The sequence below is a fragment of the Pseudophryne corroboree genome, chromosome 11, assembly GCF_028390025.1.
Source record: "Pseudophryne corroboree isolate aPseCor3 chromosome 11, aPseCor3.hap2, whole genome shotgun sequence".
Lineage (NCBI taxonomy): Eukaryota > Metazoa > Chordata > Amphibia > Anura > Myobatrachidae > Pseudophryne > Pseudophryne corroboree.
Window position 1 is genome coordinate 269,026,421 of NC_086454.1, and position 23,250 is coordinate 269,049,670.

The 23,250-nt window shown below is 46.1% G+C and overlaps 1 protein-coding gene across 1 annotated transcript; it reads left to right on the top strand.

Annotated features, from left to right (window-relative positions):
• Positions 1 to 478: 478 nt before the first annotated feature.
• Positions 479 to 22,268, top strand: CLEC3A (C-type lectin domain family 3 member A). The gene is made up of 3 exons (XM_063945388.1): positions 479 to 821; positions 12,338 to 12,421; positions 21,560 to 22,268. The coding sequence occupies exons 1-3, from the start codon at positions 707 to 709 to the stop codon at positions 21,946 to 21,948; spliced, it is 588 nt and encodes a 195-aa protein (XP_063801458.1). The 5' UTR covers positions 479 to 706; the 3' UTR covers positions 21,949 to 22,268.
• The last annotated feature ends 982 nt before the right edge of the window (positions 22,269 to 23,250 follow it).

Sequence of the window (23,250 nt, forward strand, 5' to 3'; positions counted from 1 at the left end):
TAGCTGTGGTCGGTGCTGCACACGGCGGTCACTCTGGCTATTAGCTGGTGGTCATAATAATGTGACTCGACTGTGTATAAACAAATGATTACATTACACATGCAGAACATTAGAAACTAATGGTTTTAAATTAAACAATAAAATCCTTTTTCATGCATGTGAAAAAGCTGTCACTCTTCACTTGGAGAGAGAGAGAGAGAGAGAGAGAGAGAAAGAGAGAGGGGTTGTGTGTGTGTGTGTGTGTGTGTGTGTGTGTGTGTGTGTGTGTGTGTGTGTGTGTGTTACACCAGGTTCTAAAGGAAAACTGATAGAAACAAAGTATAAAAGAGTAAGTCATTGACCGGTTTACAACATGTTCTAACTATATCCTCCTGCCCAACATCCCCCCCTTACATGCTGAGTGGTGCTAGTAAATGGCCTGGCCTTTCATGTGTGATGCTGATTCCTTCAGGTTGAAAAGGAGCATTCATTCCTCTCCAGGCAGAAGAGTAGGGAACAGGGGTAAGAGCAAAAATATGTGAAGCCGGCACGAATGAAATCACAGAGAGGAGAACAAGGAGGTACCTTATGCCTCGGCCAAGTGAAGTATTTAGCAGATCCCTAAGCAAGGAGCGCTGTTATATAACTGTTCCACTAGCACCTGGATGAGCTGGTCCTCAGGACGCCACCGTATAACGCATTATATTGACAGCGACTAAACAGCGACATGGTTGGGGCGCGGCTCACTATTTTTCTCTTTATCGCCATACTGCTTTCAGATCAGATCAATGGACAAGCTTCTAAACTCAAGAACAAAAAGGATCGCAGATCAAAGGATAAAGGTGAGACAAGTGCTGACTGTAAGGGGCAGATGTACTAAGCCTTGGAGAGAGAAATTGCCAACCAATCATCTCCTAGCTGTCATTTTCAACACATGGCCTATACCATGATAGCTAGGAACTGATTGGTACGTAGTTTACCTCTGTCCACTTTATCTCTCCCCAAAGCTTAGTACATCTCCCCTAACTATGGTGATTTTTATTTCTAACATTGTTGCCAGAAACTCATTTTATAGTCACAGTGATATTAGCTGGGAATAGGAGATATAAAGTGACAGTTACACGCTGATTTGTTCCTTTTGCCAAAATCTCCACTTTATCTCTCACCAATGCTTGATGCCTCTCCCCCAGAAAGCGGGCAAAAAAACTGCCACACACACATTTACAGATTCCATTAAACAGGAATGAATCCCCATGAATCCAACAGGAATGAATCCCCACATAGATTTTCCTCAGTACTAAACACTCATTTCCATATTAAAACTGGAGTGTGCGGATAAAGCTGCAGTGAGCCAGCAGCAATGTCCTTCCATGGTATAACTGATGAGGGTCAGTTCGGTGTAGGAAGATATTACCAATCACTTAAATACACTGTGGTAATAATAATGTATTATAAATAAAGCCATACCCTTTCCCTCATTGCAATCTATATTCCACAGGTAAATACTTAGGGATCTTCTTTCATAAATTAATGTTTTAAAATAATAATAATAATAATAATAATAATAATAATAATAATATAACAACAAATGTACAGTAGTACAGTGTAATGATAGATATGCATACCTCACAACTTTTTCCTCATTGGAAGAGGGACACACGTGCGGCGAAGCCGCGCGCGCTCCCGAAAAGGGGTGTGGCCTATGAAAGGTGGCGCCTATGAAAGCATGTGCACAGCGTCTATTCACCGCTGCTCTGCTAAGCAGAGTAGCGAGAGACAGAGCCTCCCAACTGCCCCCCCCCCCTTCCCCACCGCGGGACACTGCTGCCCGCGGGTGGGACAGCAGGACAGTCCTCAAAAAACGGGACTGTCCCGCGAAAATTGGGACAGTTGGGAGGTATGGATATGTTCCACAAGGAGCTGATATGTGAATAACAGAAATGGGGCCTGTCTGTAAGTATCCAATCAGTGCAGCTTACAGTAACTATGATTAGCTAAAGTGTGAGAAAACCGCTCTGATTGGACACATGCTCGTAGACCCCACGTGTGGACTTCATTGTATCAGCGAAGTTCACTGACACATTTTATGAATGCACTTCATTGATACAATAAACTTCATTTGTACCCTGTGTGGGTTCTATAAGCATGTATCCAATCAGAGTGACTTTCTTACACTGTAGCCAATCAGATGTAAACATGTGCAGCTTGACTACTGCACCCTCCTCACTGGCCTCCCACATTCCCATCTCGCTCCCCTCCAATCTGTTCTCAGCACTGCAGCTAGACTTATCTACCTCTCCCATCGGTTCACATCCGCCACTCCCCTCTGCCAAAGCCTGCATTTGCTCCCACTCCCCTACAGAATCTTCTTCAAACTCCTCACCCTCACATACAAGGTCTTCTCTAAGTCCACTGCTCCCTTTATCTCCAGTCTCATCTCTGTACATACTCCCTCCCTCTCCAGTACAGTATGTTAATGACCGGTCACCTCTCCTCTACCCTGGTTACTGCATCTCACACTCAAGTCCAAGATTTCACCCATTCACTGGAATGGGCTCCCTCACTCCCTCATGACCTTGCATAGCTTCAGACATGCACTGAAACCCACCTGTTCATCAAAGCGTACCCTTCCACCACATAACCTTGTCACCAGGTCATTCACCCCAGCCTCTCATCTCGGCCATCTCTACCTTGCCTACTTCCAGCCCTCGGTGCCCATGCATATTCTTATGCCTCATGTCATCAGTCTATCTCCCCTCTCCCCTAGATTGTGAGCTCTAAGGAGCAGGGTCCTCCACCCTCCTGTTCACAGCCCTCTTCTCTGGCACTTCACTGACAGCCTTCACCTACTTGGGGGTCTATTCATGAAGCAGTGAAAAGTGTGGAGAAGTGTGCCAGTGCAGAAGCTGCCAATGACAACCAATCAGCATTGAAGTAACATTTATAATTTGCATACTATGCAACTGTACGGAGCAGCTGATTGGTTGCCATTGGCAACTTCTCCACAGGCTCACTTCTCCACGCTTTTCACTGCTTCATGAATAGACCCCTCAGTGTCCATTTAGCCAGGAATTCCACTCACTCATAGCCTTTTGTCTCTTCCAGTGGCTCTACTTCTGCTAGTTGTGCCATCACTATTGGAGACAGGTTCCACCTTTCACCTGCACCCAGCTGTACTGTGTACAGAGAATTGTGGTGAAAATTGCTACTTGTGCTCTGTTTATGTTCTGCCTACTCTAATGTAAAGTTCTGTGTGCCCTGTGCTGTCCTACTGTTCCCAGATGTACGGCGCTGTGGAGAACTTGTGTCACCTTATAAATAAAATAAACTAATAATAAAACAAAGAAACATTTTGCACCTTTACATATTGATTTGTGAATGTTAATGGAATCCCTGTCATACAATGCATCCGGAAAGTATTCACAGTGCTTCACTTTTTCCACATTTTGTTATGCTACAGCCTTACTCCAAAATGGAATAAATTCATTTTTTCCCTCAAAATTCTACACACAATACCCCATAATGACAATGTGAAAAAAGATTTTTTGAGATTTGCAAATGTATGAAAAATAAAAAACTAAGAAATCACATGTACGTAAGTATTCACAGCCTTTGCTCAATTCTTTGTTGATGCACCTTTGGCAGCAATTACAGCCTCAAGTCTTCTAGAATATGATGCCACAAGCTTGGCACACCTATCTTTGGGCAGTTTCGCCCATTCCTTTTTGCAGCACCTCTTAAACTTCATCAGGTTAAATGGGAAGCGTCGATGCATAGCCATTTTCAGATCTCTCCAGAGTTGTCCTGAAGCCACTCCTTTGATATCTTGGCTGTGTGCTTAAGGTCGTTGTCCTGCTGAAAGATGAACCGTCGCCCCAGTCTGAGGTCAAGAGCGCTCTGGAGCATGTTTTCATCCAGGATGTCTGTGCATTGCTGCATTCATCTTTCCCTCTATCCTGACTAGTCTCCCAGTTTCTGCCGCTGAAAAACATCCCCACAGCATGATGCTGCCACCATCATGCTTCACTGTAGGGATGGTATTGGCCTAGTGATGAGCGGTGCCTGGTTTCCTCCAAACATGATGCCTGGCATTCACGACAAAGGCCAGTATTTACTAAGAATCCGAGTTTGTCCGATTTGTGTTTTTTTTCTAAGTCCCAATCCGGGAATTCACTAAGCACCAATCTCGGCAGTGTTTGGACTATTCGTAATGGTTTGAATGACAACGTTCAGAAATACGAATGAATAGATCATCGGTCAAACGCGGCTGTAATTTCATAGAATACGGGCATTCACTATTCATTCGTATTTGGGTGTTAGTTTCTGAGTGCTCAAGTGCGGGTCTGTTTTTTTTCGATTCGTTAAAAAAAAGCAGCAATAAAATAGACCTGCTTTTTCCAGTCGAGTTTGGATAACCATGCACGGATCAGTGAGATCTGTGCATGGTTATCTATGAGAAAGGGTCTGTTTAGTGTAAAATCTGAAATTTTTTTTGCGTGGGGTCCCCCCTCCTAAGCATAACCAGCCTCGGGCTCTTTGAGCCGGTCCTGGTTGAAAAAATATGGGGGAAAAAATGACAGGGGTTCCCCCATATTTAATCAATCAGCACCGGGCTCTGCGCCTGGTCCTGGTTCCAAACATACGGGGGACAAAAAGCGTAGGGGTCCCCCGTATTTTTGAAACCAGCACCGGGCTCCACTAGCTGGAGAGATAATGCCACAGCCGGGGGACACTTTGATATCGGTCCCTGCGGCCATGCCATTAAAACCCCAACTAGTCACCCCTGGCCAGAGTACCCTGGAGGAGTGGGGACCCCTTCAATCAAGGAGTCCCCCCCTCCAGCCACCCAAGGGCCAGGGGTGAAGCCCGAGGCTGTCCCCCCCATCCAAGGGCGGCGGATGGGGGGCTGATAGCCTTGTGAGAAATTGTGAATATTGTTTTTAGTAGCAGTACTACAAGTCCCAGCAAGCCTCCCCCGCATGCTGGTACTTGGAGAACCACAAGTACCAGCATGCGGTGGAAAACCGGGCCCGCTGGTACCTGTAGTACTACTACTAAAAAAATACCCCAATAAAAACAGGACACACACACCGTGACAGTACAACTTTATTACATACATGCACACCAACATACACACATACTTACCTATGTTCCCACGAGGCTCGGCCCTCTTCTCCATGTAGAATCCTAGGGGTACCTGTGATAAAAATTATACTCACATAATCCAGTGTACCTTCTGTTCTTTGTATAATCCACGTACTTGGCAAAATAATAAAACGGAAACCCGACCACGCACTGAAAGGGGCCCCATGTTTACACATGGGACCCCTTTCCCCGACTGCCAGGACCCCCCCTGACTCCTGTCAAAGAGGGTCCCTTCAGCCAATCAGGGAGCGCCACGTCGTGGCACTCTCCTGATTGGCTGTGTGCTCCTGTAGTGTCTGTCAGGCAGCACACGGCACAGATACAATGTAGCGCCTATGCGCTCCATTGTAGCCAATGGTGGGAACTTTGCGGTCAGCGGTGAGGTTACTTTCGGTCAACCGCTGACCGCAAAGTTCCCACCATTGGCTACAATGGAGCGCATAGGCGCTACATTGTATCTGTGCCGTGTGCTGCCTGACAGACACTACAGGATCACACAGCCAATCAGGAGAGTGCCACGACGTGGCGCTCCCTGATTGGCTGAAGGGACTTTCTTTGACAGGAGTCAGGGGGGGTCCTGGCAGTCGGGGAAAGGGGTCCCATGTGTAAACATGGGGCCCCTTTCAGTGCGTGGTCGGGTTTCCGTTTTGTTATTTTGCCAAGTACGTGGATTATACAAAGAACAGAAGGTACACTGGATTATGTGAGTATAATTTTTTTCACAGGTACCCCTAGGATTCTACATGGAGAAGAGGACCGAGCCTCGTGGGAACATAGGTAAGTAAGTGTGTATGTTGGTGTGCATGTATGTAATAAAGTTGTACTGTCACGGTGTGTGTGTCCTGTTTTTATTGGGGTATTTTTTTAGTAGTAGTACTACTACAGGTACCAGCGGGCCCGGTTTTCCACCGCATGCTGGTACTTGTGGTTCTCCAAGTACCAGCATGCGGGGGAGGCTTGCTGGGACTTGTAGTACTGCTACTAAAAACAATATTCACAATTTCTCACAAGGCTATCAGCCCCCCATCCGCCGCCCTTGGATGAAGGGGGGGGGGGGGCAGTCTCGGGCTTCACCCCTGGCCCTTGGGTGGCTGGAGGGGGTGACCCCTTGATTGAAGGGGTCCCCACTCCTCCAGGGTACCCCGGCCAGGGGTAACTAGTTGGGGTTTTAATGGCACGGCCGCAGGGACCGATATCAAAGTGTCCCCCGGCTGTGGCATTATCTCCCCAGCTAGTGGAGCCCGGTGCTGGTTTCAAAAATACGGGGGACCCCTACACTTTTTGTCCCCCGTATTTTGGGAACCGGGACCAGGTGCAGAGCCCGGTGCTGGTTGATTAAATATGGGGGAACCCCTGTCATTTTTCCCCCCAGATTTTTTCAACCAGGACCGGCTCAAAGAGCCCGAGGCTGGTTGTGCTTAGGAGGGGGGATCCCACGCAATTTTTTTCAGATTTTTTAAGACTTTAATCAACTTTTTAAGGTACACAATGAAGCCCTGCACGGATCTCTCAGATCCGGCCGGGATTCCTTGTGTTTTGTCAGGCAGTGTTTTACTCATCACTCCCGTAAAACACTGCCTGATATTACGAATCACATCGACATCGGAAAAAACGATTGTGCAAAACTCGGCAGCTTAGTGAATAACCGTATCAGGATTCAAAAAGTTGCAGTAAAATGCACCCGATACCATTCGAGTTCAAACACCCTTAAAAACGGAAAAAACACGAATATTAGTAAATAAACCCCAAAGAGTTCAATCTTTATCTCATCAGACCAGAGAATTTTGTTTCTAATGGTCTGAGAGTCCTTCAGGTGCATTTTGGCAAACTCCAGACTGCCATGTGATTTTTACTAAGGAGTGGCTTCCGTCTGCCCACTCTTCCATACAGGCCTGATTGGTGGATTGCTGCAGAGATGGTTGTCCTTCTGGAAGGTTCTCCTCTTTCCACAGAGGAATGCTGTAGCTCTGACAGAGTGACCATCGGGTTCTTGGTCACCTCCCTGACTAGGGCCCTTCTCCCCCGATTGCTCAGTTTAGATGGCCGCCCAGCTCTAGGAAGAGTCCTGGTGGTTTCGAACTTCTTCCATTTACGGATGATGGAGGCCACTGTGCTCATTGGGACCTTCAAAGCAGCAGATATTTTTCTGTACCCTTCCCCAGATTTGTGCTTCGAGACAATCCTGTCTTGGAGGTCTACAGACAATTCCTTTGACTTCATGCTTGGTTTGCTCAGACATGCACTGTCAAGTGTGGGACCTTATATACAGAGGCATAACTAGGGTTTTTGGAGTCCAGGGCAAGATTAGGAATGGCGCCCACCCAACAATAACAAAAAAAAAGGCTATAAAGAAACCGTGTGTGTGCCCCGCAGGCGCGCGGTGGGGAAAATGGGCGTGGTCACATACCAGAAGGGACATGGCCACTGGACATGGGGCGTGCCAACATGACACGCCACCAGTTTCACGTCACACTGGGATCATTCTTTTCAATTTAACATGCACCATGCACCTTACCAGTATGATAGTTTCTCACAATATGGAACCTCTGAAGTAATGCATCCTCTAAGGCAGACGGCGTCTTCAGTTGGTATTCACTATTCATGTAGGAGAATACATCGTCCAGAAGATGCCTATTTGTGTAGGAATATTAACAAGGTAAGCGGTTCAACCAGACTCACATTCTGCCCGCTGTGTCACATCCTGCCTCCTGCGTCTCTCAGCCACAACATCTCGCCCTTGTGTCTCTCAGCCACACCATCCCCTTACCCCACCATCGTCTCTCAGCACACCATCACCTCCCCCTGTGCCGTCTCTCAGCACACCATCACCTCCCCCTCATGTCGTCTCTCAGCACGCCATCCCCTTACCCCACCATCATCTCTCAGCACACCATCACCTACACCTGCATCGTCTTATCAGCACACCATCACCTCCCCTGCGACATCTCTCAGCACACCCCCACCTACCCCCTGTGTCATCTCTCAGCACACCACCACCTACCCCGTGTCGTCTCTCAGCACACCATCATCCACCCCCTACATCATCTCTCAGCACATCATCACCTATCCCCTACATCGTCTCTCAGCACACCATCAGCTCCCCCCGCAAAGTCTCTCAGCACACCAATCCCCTCCTTCTTCTATGTCTCTTAGTGTCTCTCTGTCTCCCCTTCTATGTCTCTCGGTGTGTGTCCCCTTCTTTGGGCACAATTAAATTAGATGACAGTTAAAAAGCGCTGGGAATTAGCTCCCGTTACTATTCAATACAGCGCAGTGGTAAGTCGGAGAATGCCCTTTCCCCCGGACTAAACCGGGTGTTTTGTCGGGAGAACCGGCATTCTCCGACTTAAGTACCCAGTGCAACGCTGTTTCTGCTACGTGAAGGGCAGAAATCATCATCACGCCAGCACTTTCATCGGATTTCTGCTCGCATCCTTCCAGGGGTGTGAGAAGAAATCCCGTCGCTACTTATTCTTATGCCTATGTGGTAGTGTTTACACTGTATAGTGGGCCACACAATGGTGTTCCCAAATTCATAATAAGCTTGATAACAGTGCCCCCAAATTTATAGTGTGCCACAAGCAAGAATATGATTTGGCAGACAACACGAATAAAATGACTATATATGTATAATTCAGACTAATGTAATTACTACTACATTGTGCTTTTCTACACACAATGCAGAAACCCACTTACCCCTCTGCTGTACAGACACCACATACATATAAAGAGGAGGCCGCTGTCACTGTGCACCAACACTCACCTTCCAATACAGGAAAATCATTAGTATGTCATTACACCCTGCAGTCAGTACAGATCACCCGCGGACAGCGCAGCTATGGGGACACACAATGCCGGCACCGCCGTGTACACAGCAGCCCGGGCTGACATTGACACTCACCTGCCTGCTGTGCACGGACGGCGTATGACACACAGCATACTATACAGTGTACACACAATCACTTGCAGAGCCGGGGCATGACGGGTACAGTGGAGGACAGACCCACCAACCGGCTCCACCATGGGCCAGCTGGGAGCCGGGATATGAGCACCGGAAGACGGCTGGGTGAGGCGACTGGGAGCCGGGAGCTGGCGGAGGGCAGCGGCTCATCAAATAGGGAGCGTGACACATCGCGGTCACGCTCCCTGCAGCAAGAGGACAGCAGCCGGTTGGAGGTCGGTGGAGGACTGGCGGAGCTACGGCGGCCGCGACGGTGTTGAGCACAGTGGTGCACAGTGGGGCGAGCAGGCCATGCATGTGCCGGTGGCGCCCCCCTCTGTTGGGTCTGCCATGGCGCCTAGGGCACGTGCCCTGCTCTCCCTGTGCTAGTGATGCCTCTGCTTATATAGACAGGTGTGTGCTTTTCCAAAGCATGTCCAATCAACCTAATTTACCACAGGTGGACTCCAATTAAGCTGTAAGAACATCTCAAGGATGATCAGTGGAAACAGGAAGCACCTGAGCTCAATTTTGAGCTTCATGGCAAAGGCTGTGAATACTTATGTACATGTGATTTGTTAGTTTTTTATTTTTAATAAATTTGCAAAAATCTCAAAAAAACTTTTTTCACATTGTCAGTATGGGGAATTGTGTATAGAATTTTTAGGGAAAAAAATAATTGATTCCATTTTGGAATAAGGCTGTAACATAACAAAATGTTGGAAAAGTGAAGCGCTGTGAATACTTTCCGGATGCACTGTATGTAAAGACATCTGAAACAGTGTTTTCCAGCATCACTAACCTGAGAGCTACACTATGGGGGTAATTCCGAGTTGATCGCAGCATCAAATTTGTTAGCAGTTGGGCAAAACCATTTGCACTGCAGGTGTGGCAGATATAACATTTGCAGCATGCTTGCCGACATTCTGGCTGCTCTCTGCGGGAGAGGGCAGCCAGGTCGGCTCAGCAGGGGGGCAGGGGAGGGCTGTGTCGTGAGGAGGAGGTGGACCGGAGGCGGGACGGGGGTGGAGCAGGGGCGGGACGGGGGAGTTTCGGCGGCACATCCTTTAAGCCACGCCCCCCGCTCTGTAATGCTGCGATCCCCGGCATTACACTGCAGGGGGCGTGGCTATGATGACGCGATTCAGCAAGAATCGCGTCATCAACTGCCCGGACCGCCCACTTTACACACTATGTGGGTGGACGGGCAGGGGGACCCCTGATTCCGGGAGACTTGCCTGCTCTTCCGGGGGGCCGGGAGGGTCACCCGATTTTCGGGAGCCTCCCGGCCATTCCGGGAGAGTAGGCAAGTATGATTTGCAGAGAGAGTTAGATTTGGGTGGGGTGTGTTCAAACTGAAATCTAAATTGCAGTGTAAAAATAAAGTAGCCAGTATTTACCTTGCACAGAAACAAAATAACCCACCCAAATCTAACTCTCTCTGCAAATGTTATACCTGTCCCCCCTGCAGTGCACATGGTTTTACCCAACTGCTAACAAATTTGATGCTGCGATCAACTCGGAATTACCCCCAATGAGCGGGTATGGTGTAGTCCAAGTTTAAAATGCAGGGTAAAAATAAAGCTATATGTATATTTGCAGCCTGCAGTATTTGCTCTGCATGCAAATAAATGTGTTGCCCCCTTGTGGTGCAGAAAGGTTTACTTAGCTGCAGGGTCCGCACATGGACGCAATTTGCACCTAACTCTAAATCAGCCGCTAAAACTTACATAAATGTGAGTTTTCAACAAGAACATTAAATAAAAATAATTTGCACATACTGGGTGGAATTCAAATGTTTGAAAAGTCGGTTGGGTGTCTGTTTTTTCTAGTCTATTAGATAGGAAAAAACAGACTCTCAACTGACTTTTCAAACATTTGAAGCTCCCCCACTGTATGAAAAGTCCCCTATAAACAGTTCAAACTGGTAATAACAATGTTAAAATTAGTACAGTACTACCATTTATAATGACATGAGCTCTCATTTACAAAAAGACCACGTGCTCCTTATCTGATTTCACATTGCTGCTGTGTTTAAACATAATGTGTCACTGAATATTCGGTTTTCATCCAAAACATCAACATTAACAACATTAGAGAGAATGGGGGTAATTCTGAGTTGATCGCAGCAGCAAGTTTGTTAGCAATTGGGCAAAACCATGTTCACTGCAGGGGGGGGGCAGATATAACATTTGCGGAGAGAGTTAGATTTGGGTGGGTTATTTTATTTCTGTGTAGGGTAAATACTGGCTGCTTTATTTTTACACTGCAATTTAGATTGCAGATTGAACACACCCCACCCAAATCTAACTCTCTCTGCACATGTTATATCTGCCTCCACTGCAGTGCACATGGGAGGTCATTCCGAGTCGTTCGCTCGGAAAATTTCTTCGCATCGCAGCGTTTTTCCGCTTAGTGCGCATGCGCAATGTCCGCACTGCGACTGCGCCAAGTAAATTTGCTATGAAGTTTGGATTTTTACTCGCGGCTTTTTCTTCGCTCAGGCGATCGTAGTGTGATTGACAGGAAATGGGTGTTACTGGGCGGAAACAGGCCGTTTTATGGGCGTGTGGGAAAAAACGCTACCGTTTCCGGAAAAAACGCAGGAGTGGCTGGAGAAACGGGGGAGTGTCTGGGCGAACGCTGGGTGTGTTTGTGACGTCAAACCAGGAACGACAAGCACTGAACTTATCGCAGATGCCGAGTAAGTCTGGAGCTACTCAGAAACTGCTACGAGGTGTGTAATCGCAATATTGCGAATACATCGTTCGCAATTTTAAGATGCTAAGATTCACTCCCAGTAGGCGGCGGCTTAGCGTGAGCAACTCTGCTAAAATCGCCTTGCGAGCGAACAACTCAGAATGACCTCCATGGTTTTGCCCAACTGCTAACAAAGTTCCTGCTGCGATCAACTCAGAATTACCCCCAATATGTGTTACCAAGGAGACTACAAGTCAATTAGAGTAATTTATGACCAACAAAATCTGTAGGGATGCTTACTGGCATCTCTGCACATACCACATCCACAGCACATTGTCACTGCATTTTCCTGCTTGAACTGCCCCTGTGAAATCTGTTTAGTATATTCTGATTTATGCATTAAATTGGTAATGATGGTGAGAGGCCATCTGGACTGTATTTGTTATGTGTGTTTTAATTTTTTTGTTACATTGGATGAGATGCCCATTAACGTGCTCTCCTGTATTGCTATTCGGACAGCTTTTCATTGATAATATCTTCATAATTTATCTGTTCTAATGTTTTTGTCTCAAGAAAAAGATGGAGATTTGAAGACGCAGATTGACAAGCTATGGCGTGAGGTGAACTCCTTGAAAGAAATGCAAGCCTTACAAACAGGTAATAATGCTACCTCCAAACATGCAAGCCCCAAATCAGCATAGCTCAACACTACAGAGGACTAAAAATAGAGGGAACTAATCCAATATATAATCGACAGGATGTAGTTAATATCTCGGCAGTCAGGATCCTGTCGGTCAGAATATTGACGCCAGGATCCCGACCGCCGACAATGCCGGCAGCTGCGCCAGGGCTATTCCCACACAACACCCATAGAGTGGTAATAGAACCTGTGGCGAGAGCAGCAAGCCACCGATCCCGCAAGGGGCTTTCTAGCGCTCACTCCGCTGCTGGCATTCTGGTGGCCGGGATCCCGGCATCGATATTCTGACTGCTGGGATCCCGACCGCCGGGATTCCATACTCAACCCTAACCAAGTTATCTGCTACACTTTCTATATCCATACTGTACTGTGTATGTAATGGAAACACATGTGTAAGTGCAAATTACACATGGAAAGTGTATGCTTATCTCATTTTACATTATAACATTCTACAAATCGTTGTCTTATTTAAACAATAAATAAACAATAAATAAGAGTATAGAGTGGCTCTATACGGCTTAAAGTACTTACAGTTTTGTACTGGGGCTTTAAGGGCCCACAAGGGAATGCAGTGGTAGGTGCCCAAGCTTAGTGGATGTGGCCAGCCACCACAGAGATATAGTACTTTTCCAACCATTAGAGAGGACCTGCAAATAACGTGGCCCCTTTATATAAATGAGTGGACAGGGGTGTGTCAGGATCACCCATTTTGATTGGCAGAAGCAAACCATGCACCTAAGTTCCTCCATGATCCTGCTCCAACAAGTTACTAACCTCTAGAGGAGCTGAGTGACCCCATCAATAGCATCATGTAAAAAGAAATAGGCCTTGTTCAATTTGTACCTATACTCTCTAGTAACCTTTACTAGCTCAACGATTCCATTGGAATGAATACAGTCATTGTATTATCATTATTTTCATATAATCATATAACTGTCTGGGTATACTGGCTGTGATTCCATATTAAGATTGTGCTTTAAGGTACCTTATTTTTGGGGCACGGATCCAGTGCTGCTGGACTCCATAGAAGTGACACAGACTACCCTGGTGGAGACTGCGCTCTTGTGTGAATAATTAAAATCTCTGCCACGTTACCCCGTGAAATAGAAAATAATTTCAGTCTTTTAACTGCAACACCGAGGCCAAAAATAACTTTGCAGAAACCACTGTAGGAAAACATGGATTATGCAGTGTCAGTGGAGTGAGTGCAGCTAGTGACCTACATTTATTTGCAGGGAGAAGACAAGCTAAGGCCTCTTTATTGGCTCTTAAATGCCCTTCTGAAAGCCTGCATCCAGCACCCAACTATATTGCACTTACCCCCTGGTCATATTCCAGATCTAAAGCAAAGAATACTATGTAGAGGTTTCCAAAAAGTCAGATTTCAGTGCTAATAATTTTTGATTTTCATGTTGTCATATAGGATATTTAAAATGGAATTTATTGCAGAAAGTATATTTAGTTTGAGTACCACCAGGGCCATCTTAACGTATTGGAACACTACAGTATATGTATAGGCAGTATTGTTTTTCTGGAAAAATAGGTTAAAAAATGAACTGCGTATAGGCACTAGAGATGTGCACTTGAAATTTTTCGGGTTTTGTGTTTTGGTTTTGGGTTCGGTTCCGCGGCCGTGTTTTGGGTTCGACCGCGTTTTGGCAAAACCTCACCGAATTTTTTTTGTTGGATTCGGGTGTGTTTTGGATTCGGGTGTTTTTTTAAAAAAACACTAAAAAACAGCTTAAATCATAACATTTGGGGGTCATTTTGATCCCAAAGTATTATTAACCTCAAAAACCATAATTTCCACTCATTTTCAGTCTATTCTGAATACCTCACACCTCACAATATTATTTTTAGTCCTAAAATTTGCACCGAGGTCGCTGGATGACTAAGCTAAGCGACCCTAGTGGCCGACACAAACACCTGGCCCATCTAGGAGTGGCACTGCAGTGTCACGCAGGATGGCCCTTCCATAAAACACTCCCCAAACAGCACATGACGCAAAGAAAAAAAGGGGCGCAATGAGGTAGCTGTGTGAGTAAGATAAGCGACCCTAGTGGCCGACACAAACACCGGGCCCATCTAGGAGTGGCACTGCAGTGTCACGCAGGATGGCCCTTCCAAAAAACACTCCCCAAACAGCACATGACGCAAAGAAAAAAAGAGGCGCAATGAGGTAGCTGTGTGAGTAAGATAAGCGACCCTAGTGGCCGACACAAACACCTGGCCCATCTAGGAGTGGCACTGCAGTGTCACGCAGGATGGCCCTTCCAAAAAACACTCCCCAAACAGCACATGACGCAAAGAAAAAAAGAGGCGCAATGAGGTAGCTGTGTGAGTAAGATAAGCGACCCTAGTGGCTGACACAAACACCTGGCCCATCTAGGAGTGGCACTGCAGTGTCACGCAGGATGGCCCTTCCAAAAAACACTCCCCAAACAGCACATGACGCAAATAAAAATGAAAGAAAAAAGAGGTGCAAGATGGAATTGTCCTTGGGCCCTCCCACCCACCCTTATGTTGTATAAACAGGACATGCACACTTTAACCAACCCATCATTTCAGTGACAGGGTCTGCCACACGACTGTGACTGAAATGACGGGTTGGTTTGGACCCCCACCGAAAAAGAAGCAATTAATCTCTCCTTGCACAAACTGGCTCTACAGAGGCAAGATGTCCACCTCATCATCATCCTCCGATATATCACCGTGTACATCCCGCTCCTCACAGATTATCAATTCGTCCCCACTGGAATCCACCATCTCAGCTCCCTGTGTACTTTGTGGAGGCAATTGCTGCTGGTCAATGTCTCCACGGAGGAATTGATTAGAATTCATTTTAATGAACATCATCTTCTCCACATTTTCTGGAAGTAACCTCGTACGCCGATTGCTGACAAGGTGAGCGGCGGCACTAAACACTCTTTCGGAGTACACACTTGTGGGAGGGCAACTTAGGTAGAATAAAGCCAGTTTGTGCAAGGGCCTCCAAATTGCCTCTTTTTCCTGCCAGTATAAGTACGGACTGTCTGACGTGCCTACTTGGATGCGGTCACTCATATAATCCTCCACCATTCTTTCAATGGGGAGAGAATCATATGCAGTGACAGTAGACGACATGTCCGTAATCGTTGTCAGGTCCTTCAGTCCGGACCAGATGTCAGCATCAGCAGTCGCTCCAGACTGCCCTGCATCACCGCCAGCGGGTGGGCTCGGAATTCTGAGCCTTTTCCTCGCACCCCCAGTTGCGGGAGAATGTGAAGGAGGAGATGTTGACAGGTCGCGTTCCGCTTGACTTGACAATTTTCTCACCAGCAGGTCTTTGAACCCCAGCAGACTTGTGTCTGCCGGAAAGAGAGATCCAAGGTAGGTTTTAAATCTAGGATCGAGCACGGTGGCCAAAATGTAGTGCTCTGATTTCAACAGATTGACCACCCGTGAATCCTTGTTAAGCGAATTAAGGGCTCCATCCACAAGTCCCACATGCCTAGCGGAATCGCTCCCTTTTAGCTCCTCCTTCAATGCCTCCAGCTTCTTCTGCAAAAGCCTGATGAGGGGAATGACCTGACTCAGGCTGGCAGTGTCTGAACTGACTTCACGTGTGGCAAGTTCAAAAGGTTGCAGAACCTTGCACAACGTTGAAATCATTCTCCACTGCGCTTGAGACAGGTACATTCCACCTCCTATATCGTGCTCAATTGTATAGGCTTGAATGGCCTTTTGCTGCTCCTCCAACCTCTGAAGCATATATAGGGTTGAATTCCACCTCGTTACCACTTCTTGCTTCAGATGATGGCAGGGCAGGTTCAGGCGTTTTTGGTGGTGCTCCAGTCTTCTGTACGTGGTGCCTGTACGCCGAAAGTGTCCCGCAATTCTACTGGCCACCGACAGCATCTCTTGCACGCCCCTGTCGTTTTTTAAAAAATTCTGCACCACCAAATTCAAGGTATGTGCAAAACATGGGACGTGCTGGAATTTGCCCATATTTAATGCACACACAATATTGCTGGCGTTGTCCGATGCCACAAATCCACAGGAGAGTCCAATTGGGGTAAGCCATTCCGCGATGATCTTCCTCAGTTGCCGTAAGAGGTTTTCAGCTGTGTGCGTATTCTGGAAACCGGTGATACAAAGCGTAGCCTGCCTAGGAAAGAGTTGGCGTTTGCGAGATGCTGCTACTGGTGCCGCCGCTGCTGTTCTTGCGGCGGGAGTCCATACATCTACCCAGTGGGCTGTCACAGTCATATAGTCCTGACCCTGCCCTGCTCCACTTGTCCACATGTCCGTGGTTAAGTGGACATTGGGTACAACTGCATTTTTTAGGACACTGGTGAGTCTTTTTCTGACGTCCGTGTACATTCTCGGTATCGCCTGCCTAGAGAAGTGGAACCTAGATGGTATTTGGTAACGGGGGCACACTACCTCAAGAAATTGTCTAGTTCCCTGTGAACTAACGGCGGATACCGGACGCACGTCTAACACCAACATAGTTGTCAAGGCCTCAGTTATCCGCTTTGCAACAGGATGACTGCTGTGATATTTCATCTTCCTCGCAAAGGACTGTTGGACAGTCAATTGCTTGGTGGAAGTAGTAAAAGTGGGCTTACGACTTCCCCTCTGGGATGACCATCGACTCCCAGCAGCAACAACAGCAGCGCCAGCAGCAGTAGGCGTTACACGCAAGGATGCATCGGAGGAATCCCAGGCAGGAGAGGACTCGTCAGAATTGCCAGTGACATGGTCTGCAGGACTATTGGCATTCCTGGGGAAGGAGGAAATTGACACTGAGGGAGTTGGTGGGGTGGTTTGCGTGAGCTTGGTTACAAGAGGAAGGGATTTACTGGTCAGTGGACTGCTTCCGCTGTCGCCCAAAGTTTTTGAACTTGTCACTGACTTATTATGAATGCGCTGCAGGTGACGTATAAGGGAGGATGTTCCGAAGTGGTTAACGTCCTTACCCCTACTTATTACAGCTTGACAAAGGCAATACACGGCTTGACAAATGTTGTCCGCATTTCTGGTGAAATACTTCCACACCGAAGAGCTGATTTTTTTGGTATTTTCACCAGGCATGTCAACGGCCCTATTCCTCCCACGGACAACAGGTGTCTCCCCGGGTGCCTGACTTAAACAAACCACCTCACCATCAGAATCCTCCTTGTCAATTTCCTCCCCAGCGCCAGCAACACCCATATCCTCCTCATCCTGGTGTACTTCAACACTGACATCTTCAATCTGACTATCAGGAACTGGACTGCGGGTGCTCCTTCCAGCACTTGCAGGGGGCGTGCAAATGGTGGAAGGCGCATGCTCTTCACGTCCAGTGTTGGGAAGGTCAGGCATCGCAACCGACACAATTGGACTCTCCTTGTGGATTTGGGATTTCGAAGAACGCACAGTTCTTTGCGGTGCTTTTGCCAGCTTGAGTCTTTTCATTTTTCTAGCGAGAGGCTGAGTGCTTCCATCCTCATGTGAAGCTGAACCACTAGCCATGAACATAGGCCAGGGCCTCAGCCGTTCCTTGCCACTCCGAGTGGTAAATGGCATATTGGCAAGTTTACGCTTCTCCTCCGACAATTTTATTTTAGATTTTGGAGTCCTTTTTTTACTGATATTTGGTGTTTTGGATTTTACATGCTCTGTACTATGACATTGGGCATCGGCCTTGGCAGACGACGTTGCTGGCATTTCATCGTCTCGGCCATGACTAGTGGCAGCAGCTTCAGCACGAGGTGGAAGTGGATCTTGATCTTTCCCTAATTTTGGAACCTCAACATTTTTGTTCTCCATATTTTAATAGGCACAACTAAAAGGCACCTCAGGTAAACAATGGAGATGGATGGATACTAGTATACTTATGGATGGACCAGCGACTGCCGACACAGAGGTAGCTACAGCCGTGGACTACCGTACTGTGTCTGCTGCTAATATAGACTGGATGATAATGAGATGAAATTAATATATATATATATATATATATATAATATCACTAGTACTGCAGCCGGACAGGTATATATATTTATTATGTAATGACTGATGACGGACCTGCTGGACACTGTCAGCTCAGCAGCACCGCAGACTGCTACAGTAAGCTACTATAGTAGTATGTATCAAGAAGAAAGAAAAAAAAAAAAAACCACGGGTAGGTGGTATACAATTATGGATGGACCAGCGACTGCCGACACAGAGGTAGCTACAGCCGTGGACTACCGTACTGTGTCTGCTGCTAATATAGACTGGATGATAATGAGATGAAATTAATATATATATATATATATATATATATATAATATCACTAGTACTGCAGCCGGACAGGTATATATATTTATTATGTAATGACTGATGACGGACCTGCTGGACACTGTCAGCTCAGCAGCACCGCAGACTGCTACAGTAAGCTACTATAGTAGTATGTATCAAGAAGAAAAAAAAAAAAAAACACGGGTAGGTGGTATACAATTATGGATGGACCAGCGACTGCCGACACAGAGGTAGCTACAGCCGTGGACTACCGTACTGTGTCTGCTGCTAATATAGACTGGATGATAATGAGATGAAATTAATATATATATATTTATAATATCACTAGTACTGCAGCCGGATAGGTATATATATTTATTATGTAATGACTGATGACGGACCTCCTGGACACTGTCAGCTCAGCAGCACCGCAGACTGCTACAGTAAGCTACTATAGTAGTATGCATCAAGAAGAAAGAAAAAAAAAAACACGGGTAGGTGGTATACAATTATGGATGGACCAGCGACTGCCGACACAGAGGTAGCTACAGCCGTGGACTACCGTACTGTGTCTGCTGCTAATATAGACTGGATGATAATGAGATGAAATTAATATATATATATATATATATAATATAACTAGTACTGCAGCCGGACAGGTATATATATTTATTATGTAATGACTGATGACGGACCTGCTGGACACTGTCAGCTCAGCAGCACCGCAGACTGCTACAGTAAGCTACTATAGTAGTATGTATCAAGAAGAAAGAAAAAAAAAAACACGGGTAGGTGGTATACAATTATATATATATTATATACAATTATATATATATATATATATATATATATTAAACTGGTGGTCAGGTCACTGGTCACACTATCAGCAACTTGCAAGTAGTACTCCTAAGCAGACAATCACAATATATATACTGGTGGTCAGTGTGGTCACAATGGCAGTGTGGCACTCTGGCAGCAAAAGTGTGCACTGTACGTTAAAATATGTACTCCTGCTCTCAGACTCTAACTGCTCCCCACTGTCTCCCCCACAAGTCAGATATACATTCACACTATCACTTCAGCAAGTAGTAGTACTCCTCCTAATGCTCCCCAAAATTACTAAAGTAAATACTGTGTCTCTCTCTACTCTAGTCTCACTCTCTTCTCTATAAACGGAGAGGACGCCAGCCACGTCCTCTCCCTATCAATCTCAATGCACGTGTGAAAATGGCGGCGACGCGCGGCTCCTTATATAGAATCCGAGTCTCGCGATAGAATCCGAGCCTCGCGAGAATCCGACAGCGGGATGATGACGTTCGGGCGCGCTCGGGTTAACCGAGCAAGGCGGGAAGATCCGAGTCGCTCGGACCCGTGTAAAAAAACATGAAGTTCGGGCGGGTTCGGATTCCGAGGAACCGAACCCGCTCATCTCTAATAGGCACACTATATGACCGGGACCCCACAATTTTAGGGGCCTTCGAGCAGGGGTGGTTGGTGGTCACATAATCAGAATGGCGAGGAAATATTCTCCACCTGCCTTCCAGCCTGCATCCAAACAGTGAATGGCTGTCAGCATGCTGATTGGTGGATGAGTGGAGCTATCCACCAATAAAAGTGCTGACAGCCATTCACAACATGAAAGCATGTGGAGGAATTTGTCTGATTATTTTTTTAATTGGTTCTCATAAATGGGTGTGTAGGGGTCCCAGTGCATTGCTTTGCCAAGGGAGTACTATGCTGTTAAGATGGCTCTGGTTACCACAAGGAGCAAGGTGGACTCCCAAAGTGCAATCACGCACCCTGGTGTATAATATCATATAGATGGAGCCAGGGGTGTAGCCAGGGCGGTTCCGGTGGAGCACAAGCTCCAGGCGCCAAAAATTTCAGAGGGCGCCGGTGGGTCTGCTGCTGGAGGTAGGGGTGAGTAGCAAGTCCCGGAGCTGCTTGGAATGTGAGTAGCAGAGTGGCGGGTGACAGATCCTTGAGATGCTGGTAGTGGGAGACACACACACTCTCTCCTGGCTACCTGGCAATGTGTATCTGGGGCATCCTGGCGTGATGTGTATATGGGGCTACCTGGTGTAATGTGTATATGGGGATAGTTGACGTAATGTGTATTTGGGGCTACCTGGCATAATGTGTATAAAGAGCTACATGGCATAATGTGTATAAAGGGCTACCTGGTGTACTGTGTAAAATGGCCTACCTGGCGTAATGTGTATAATGGGTTATCTGGCCTAATGTGTAAAAAGAGTTACATGGTCTAATGTATATAAGGGCCTATACTGAGGTGTAATGTTTGTAAGGGGCTCTACCATGTCATAATTCAGGTTACCGTGGCAGGGAAGGTGATGGAGCTGGGGTCTGAGGTAGGTGGGGGCTGAGAATGGTAATGGGGCTGAGGATGGTGAAGGGGCTGTGGCTGAGGAAGGTTAGGGGGCTTTGGCTGAGGAAGATGAGGGGCTGGGATCTGAGGATGGTGATGGGGCTGGGGGCTGAGAAAGGTGATATGTTTGTGTATATATGGGTAGGGGCGTGACACAAGCTTGCTCCGTGCCATGGATCCATGCTACACCTCTGGATGGAGCCCTACTGAAATCAGATGCATAGTGTTTATTGTTTTAAACAGTCCTAAAAGCAAAATAGCATGAAACATAAAACTGCTGGGCCCTTTATACAACAGCCTAACACTGCCTCTTATCTGACAGTGAAATATGTTTTGTGATTATTTAATATCTAGCTCAATCTAAAGGCTCATAAAACAAAAGCAATGTTTTACGAGTAAAATGTAATCTTTTTTATGCATGCCATATTCTGTACAATGATGGATTACAAGTCTCCTTTATTTGCAGTCTGCCTGCGGGGGACCAAAATCCATAAAAAATGCTACCTAGCGTTTGAAGAAACAAAACACTTTCATGAGGCCAATGAGGACTGCATTGCGAAAGGCGGAACCTTGGCGATTCCCAGACATGCAGATGAGAACAATGCCCTCCGTGATTATGGGAAGAAGAGTCTGCCCGGTGCTGGTGATTTTTGGTTGGGCGTCAACGACATGGTGGCTGAGGGAAAGTTTGTGGACGTCAATGGAATTGCTATTACATATTTTAATTGGGAGCGCTCACCGAATGGAGGCAAGCGCAAAAACTGTGCAATCTTTACCCAGGCTTCACAAGGAAAATGGGTGGATGAAGTGTGTCGTACCTTAAAGAAATACGTCTGTGAATTTATTATTCCATAGAGCACGGTTCTGGTAATGTGTTACTGATGGCCTGTGAACACATACTTTGATCTGATCCCTCTCTTAAATTATGTTTTCCCACCCTCACATAAATTTCATTTCTTGTGTACCCTCCTGCAAGTTTAACTGAATAGGTTTTACCCTCTGTATTTTTCAGCTACGTTTCACATCCTCAGGTAATCTAATGCTATTTATTTATTTCCATTGTTTCCTGGGATATGACACACATCTGCTTTCTATGTACAAATGTATCTGATTCAGAATAAAAAAAAGCAGTGCTGTATTCATACGCAATTCAAATAAACACATTTGCCTGATTATCTAAATGCATGACTGAAAAGCACAGAATGGATCTAGAAAATGAATGCAAAGTATTTAGTAAAAGTTGCAGGAGATCATTTGCAGACTAAAAATAAATGGAAGTAATACATAGGTAGACAACCAATGTAAGTACATAATGTTCTATTTTTTAAAGAGGAATAAATCCATCTCTAGACTTTTCTTAACGAAAAAAAAAATCACAAATTTTAATTATATAAAAGCACACAATCAAACCTAGGAAAAGCTGTGTAGATGGATTTATGCACTACTGTACTTTATTTATGCATAATAAGCCCATTAGAGAACAATTTTGCTGCTGCGATCAGGTCTGAATTTGGCCCATAGACCCATCCATCCTAAACTAAGCACTAGCTATGAACCTAACTCAAAATCTATAACTTTCCCTAGTCCTAAAATCTGTTTCTCCTTTCCGAATTAAAAAAAATTGTAGGTTTATATTTGTAAGATTGCACAGTAACCCTTGTGTTTTGAAAATAGCAAGAAGTCCACTGCTGTGAATTATGCCTTGCTAAAGTAAAATGTTGACTTATATATCCCATTGTAACATAGTAACATAGTATCTAAGGTTGAAAAAGACAATTGTCCATCGGGTTCAACCTATTTGTGGTCTCCTATGCACGATTATTTTGTAAAAATTTTGACTGAAGTTGCTGACTGCCGTTCCGATTAACCCCTCTTTTTTATAATAACCATAGTGCGTGACTATGCCCCGTAACCCTGGATATCCTTATCCATTAGGAATTTATCTAACCCATTCTTAAAGGTGTTGACTGAGTTGGCCATTACAACTCCCTCAGGCAGGGAATTCCAAACACGTATCGTCCTTACCGTAAAAAAGCCTTTACGCCGTATTGTGTGGAATCTCCTCTCCTCTCCTCTAACCTGTGCGAGTGTCCACGTGTCCTCTGTGTTGATCTAACCAAAAACAGGTCCTGCGCAAGATCTGTATATTGTCCCCTT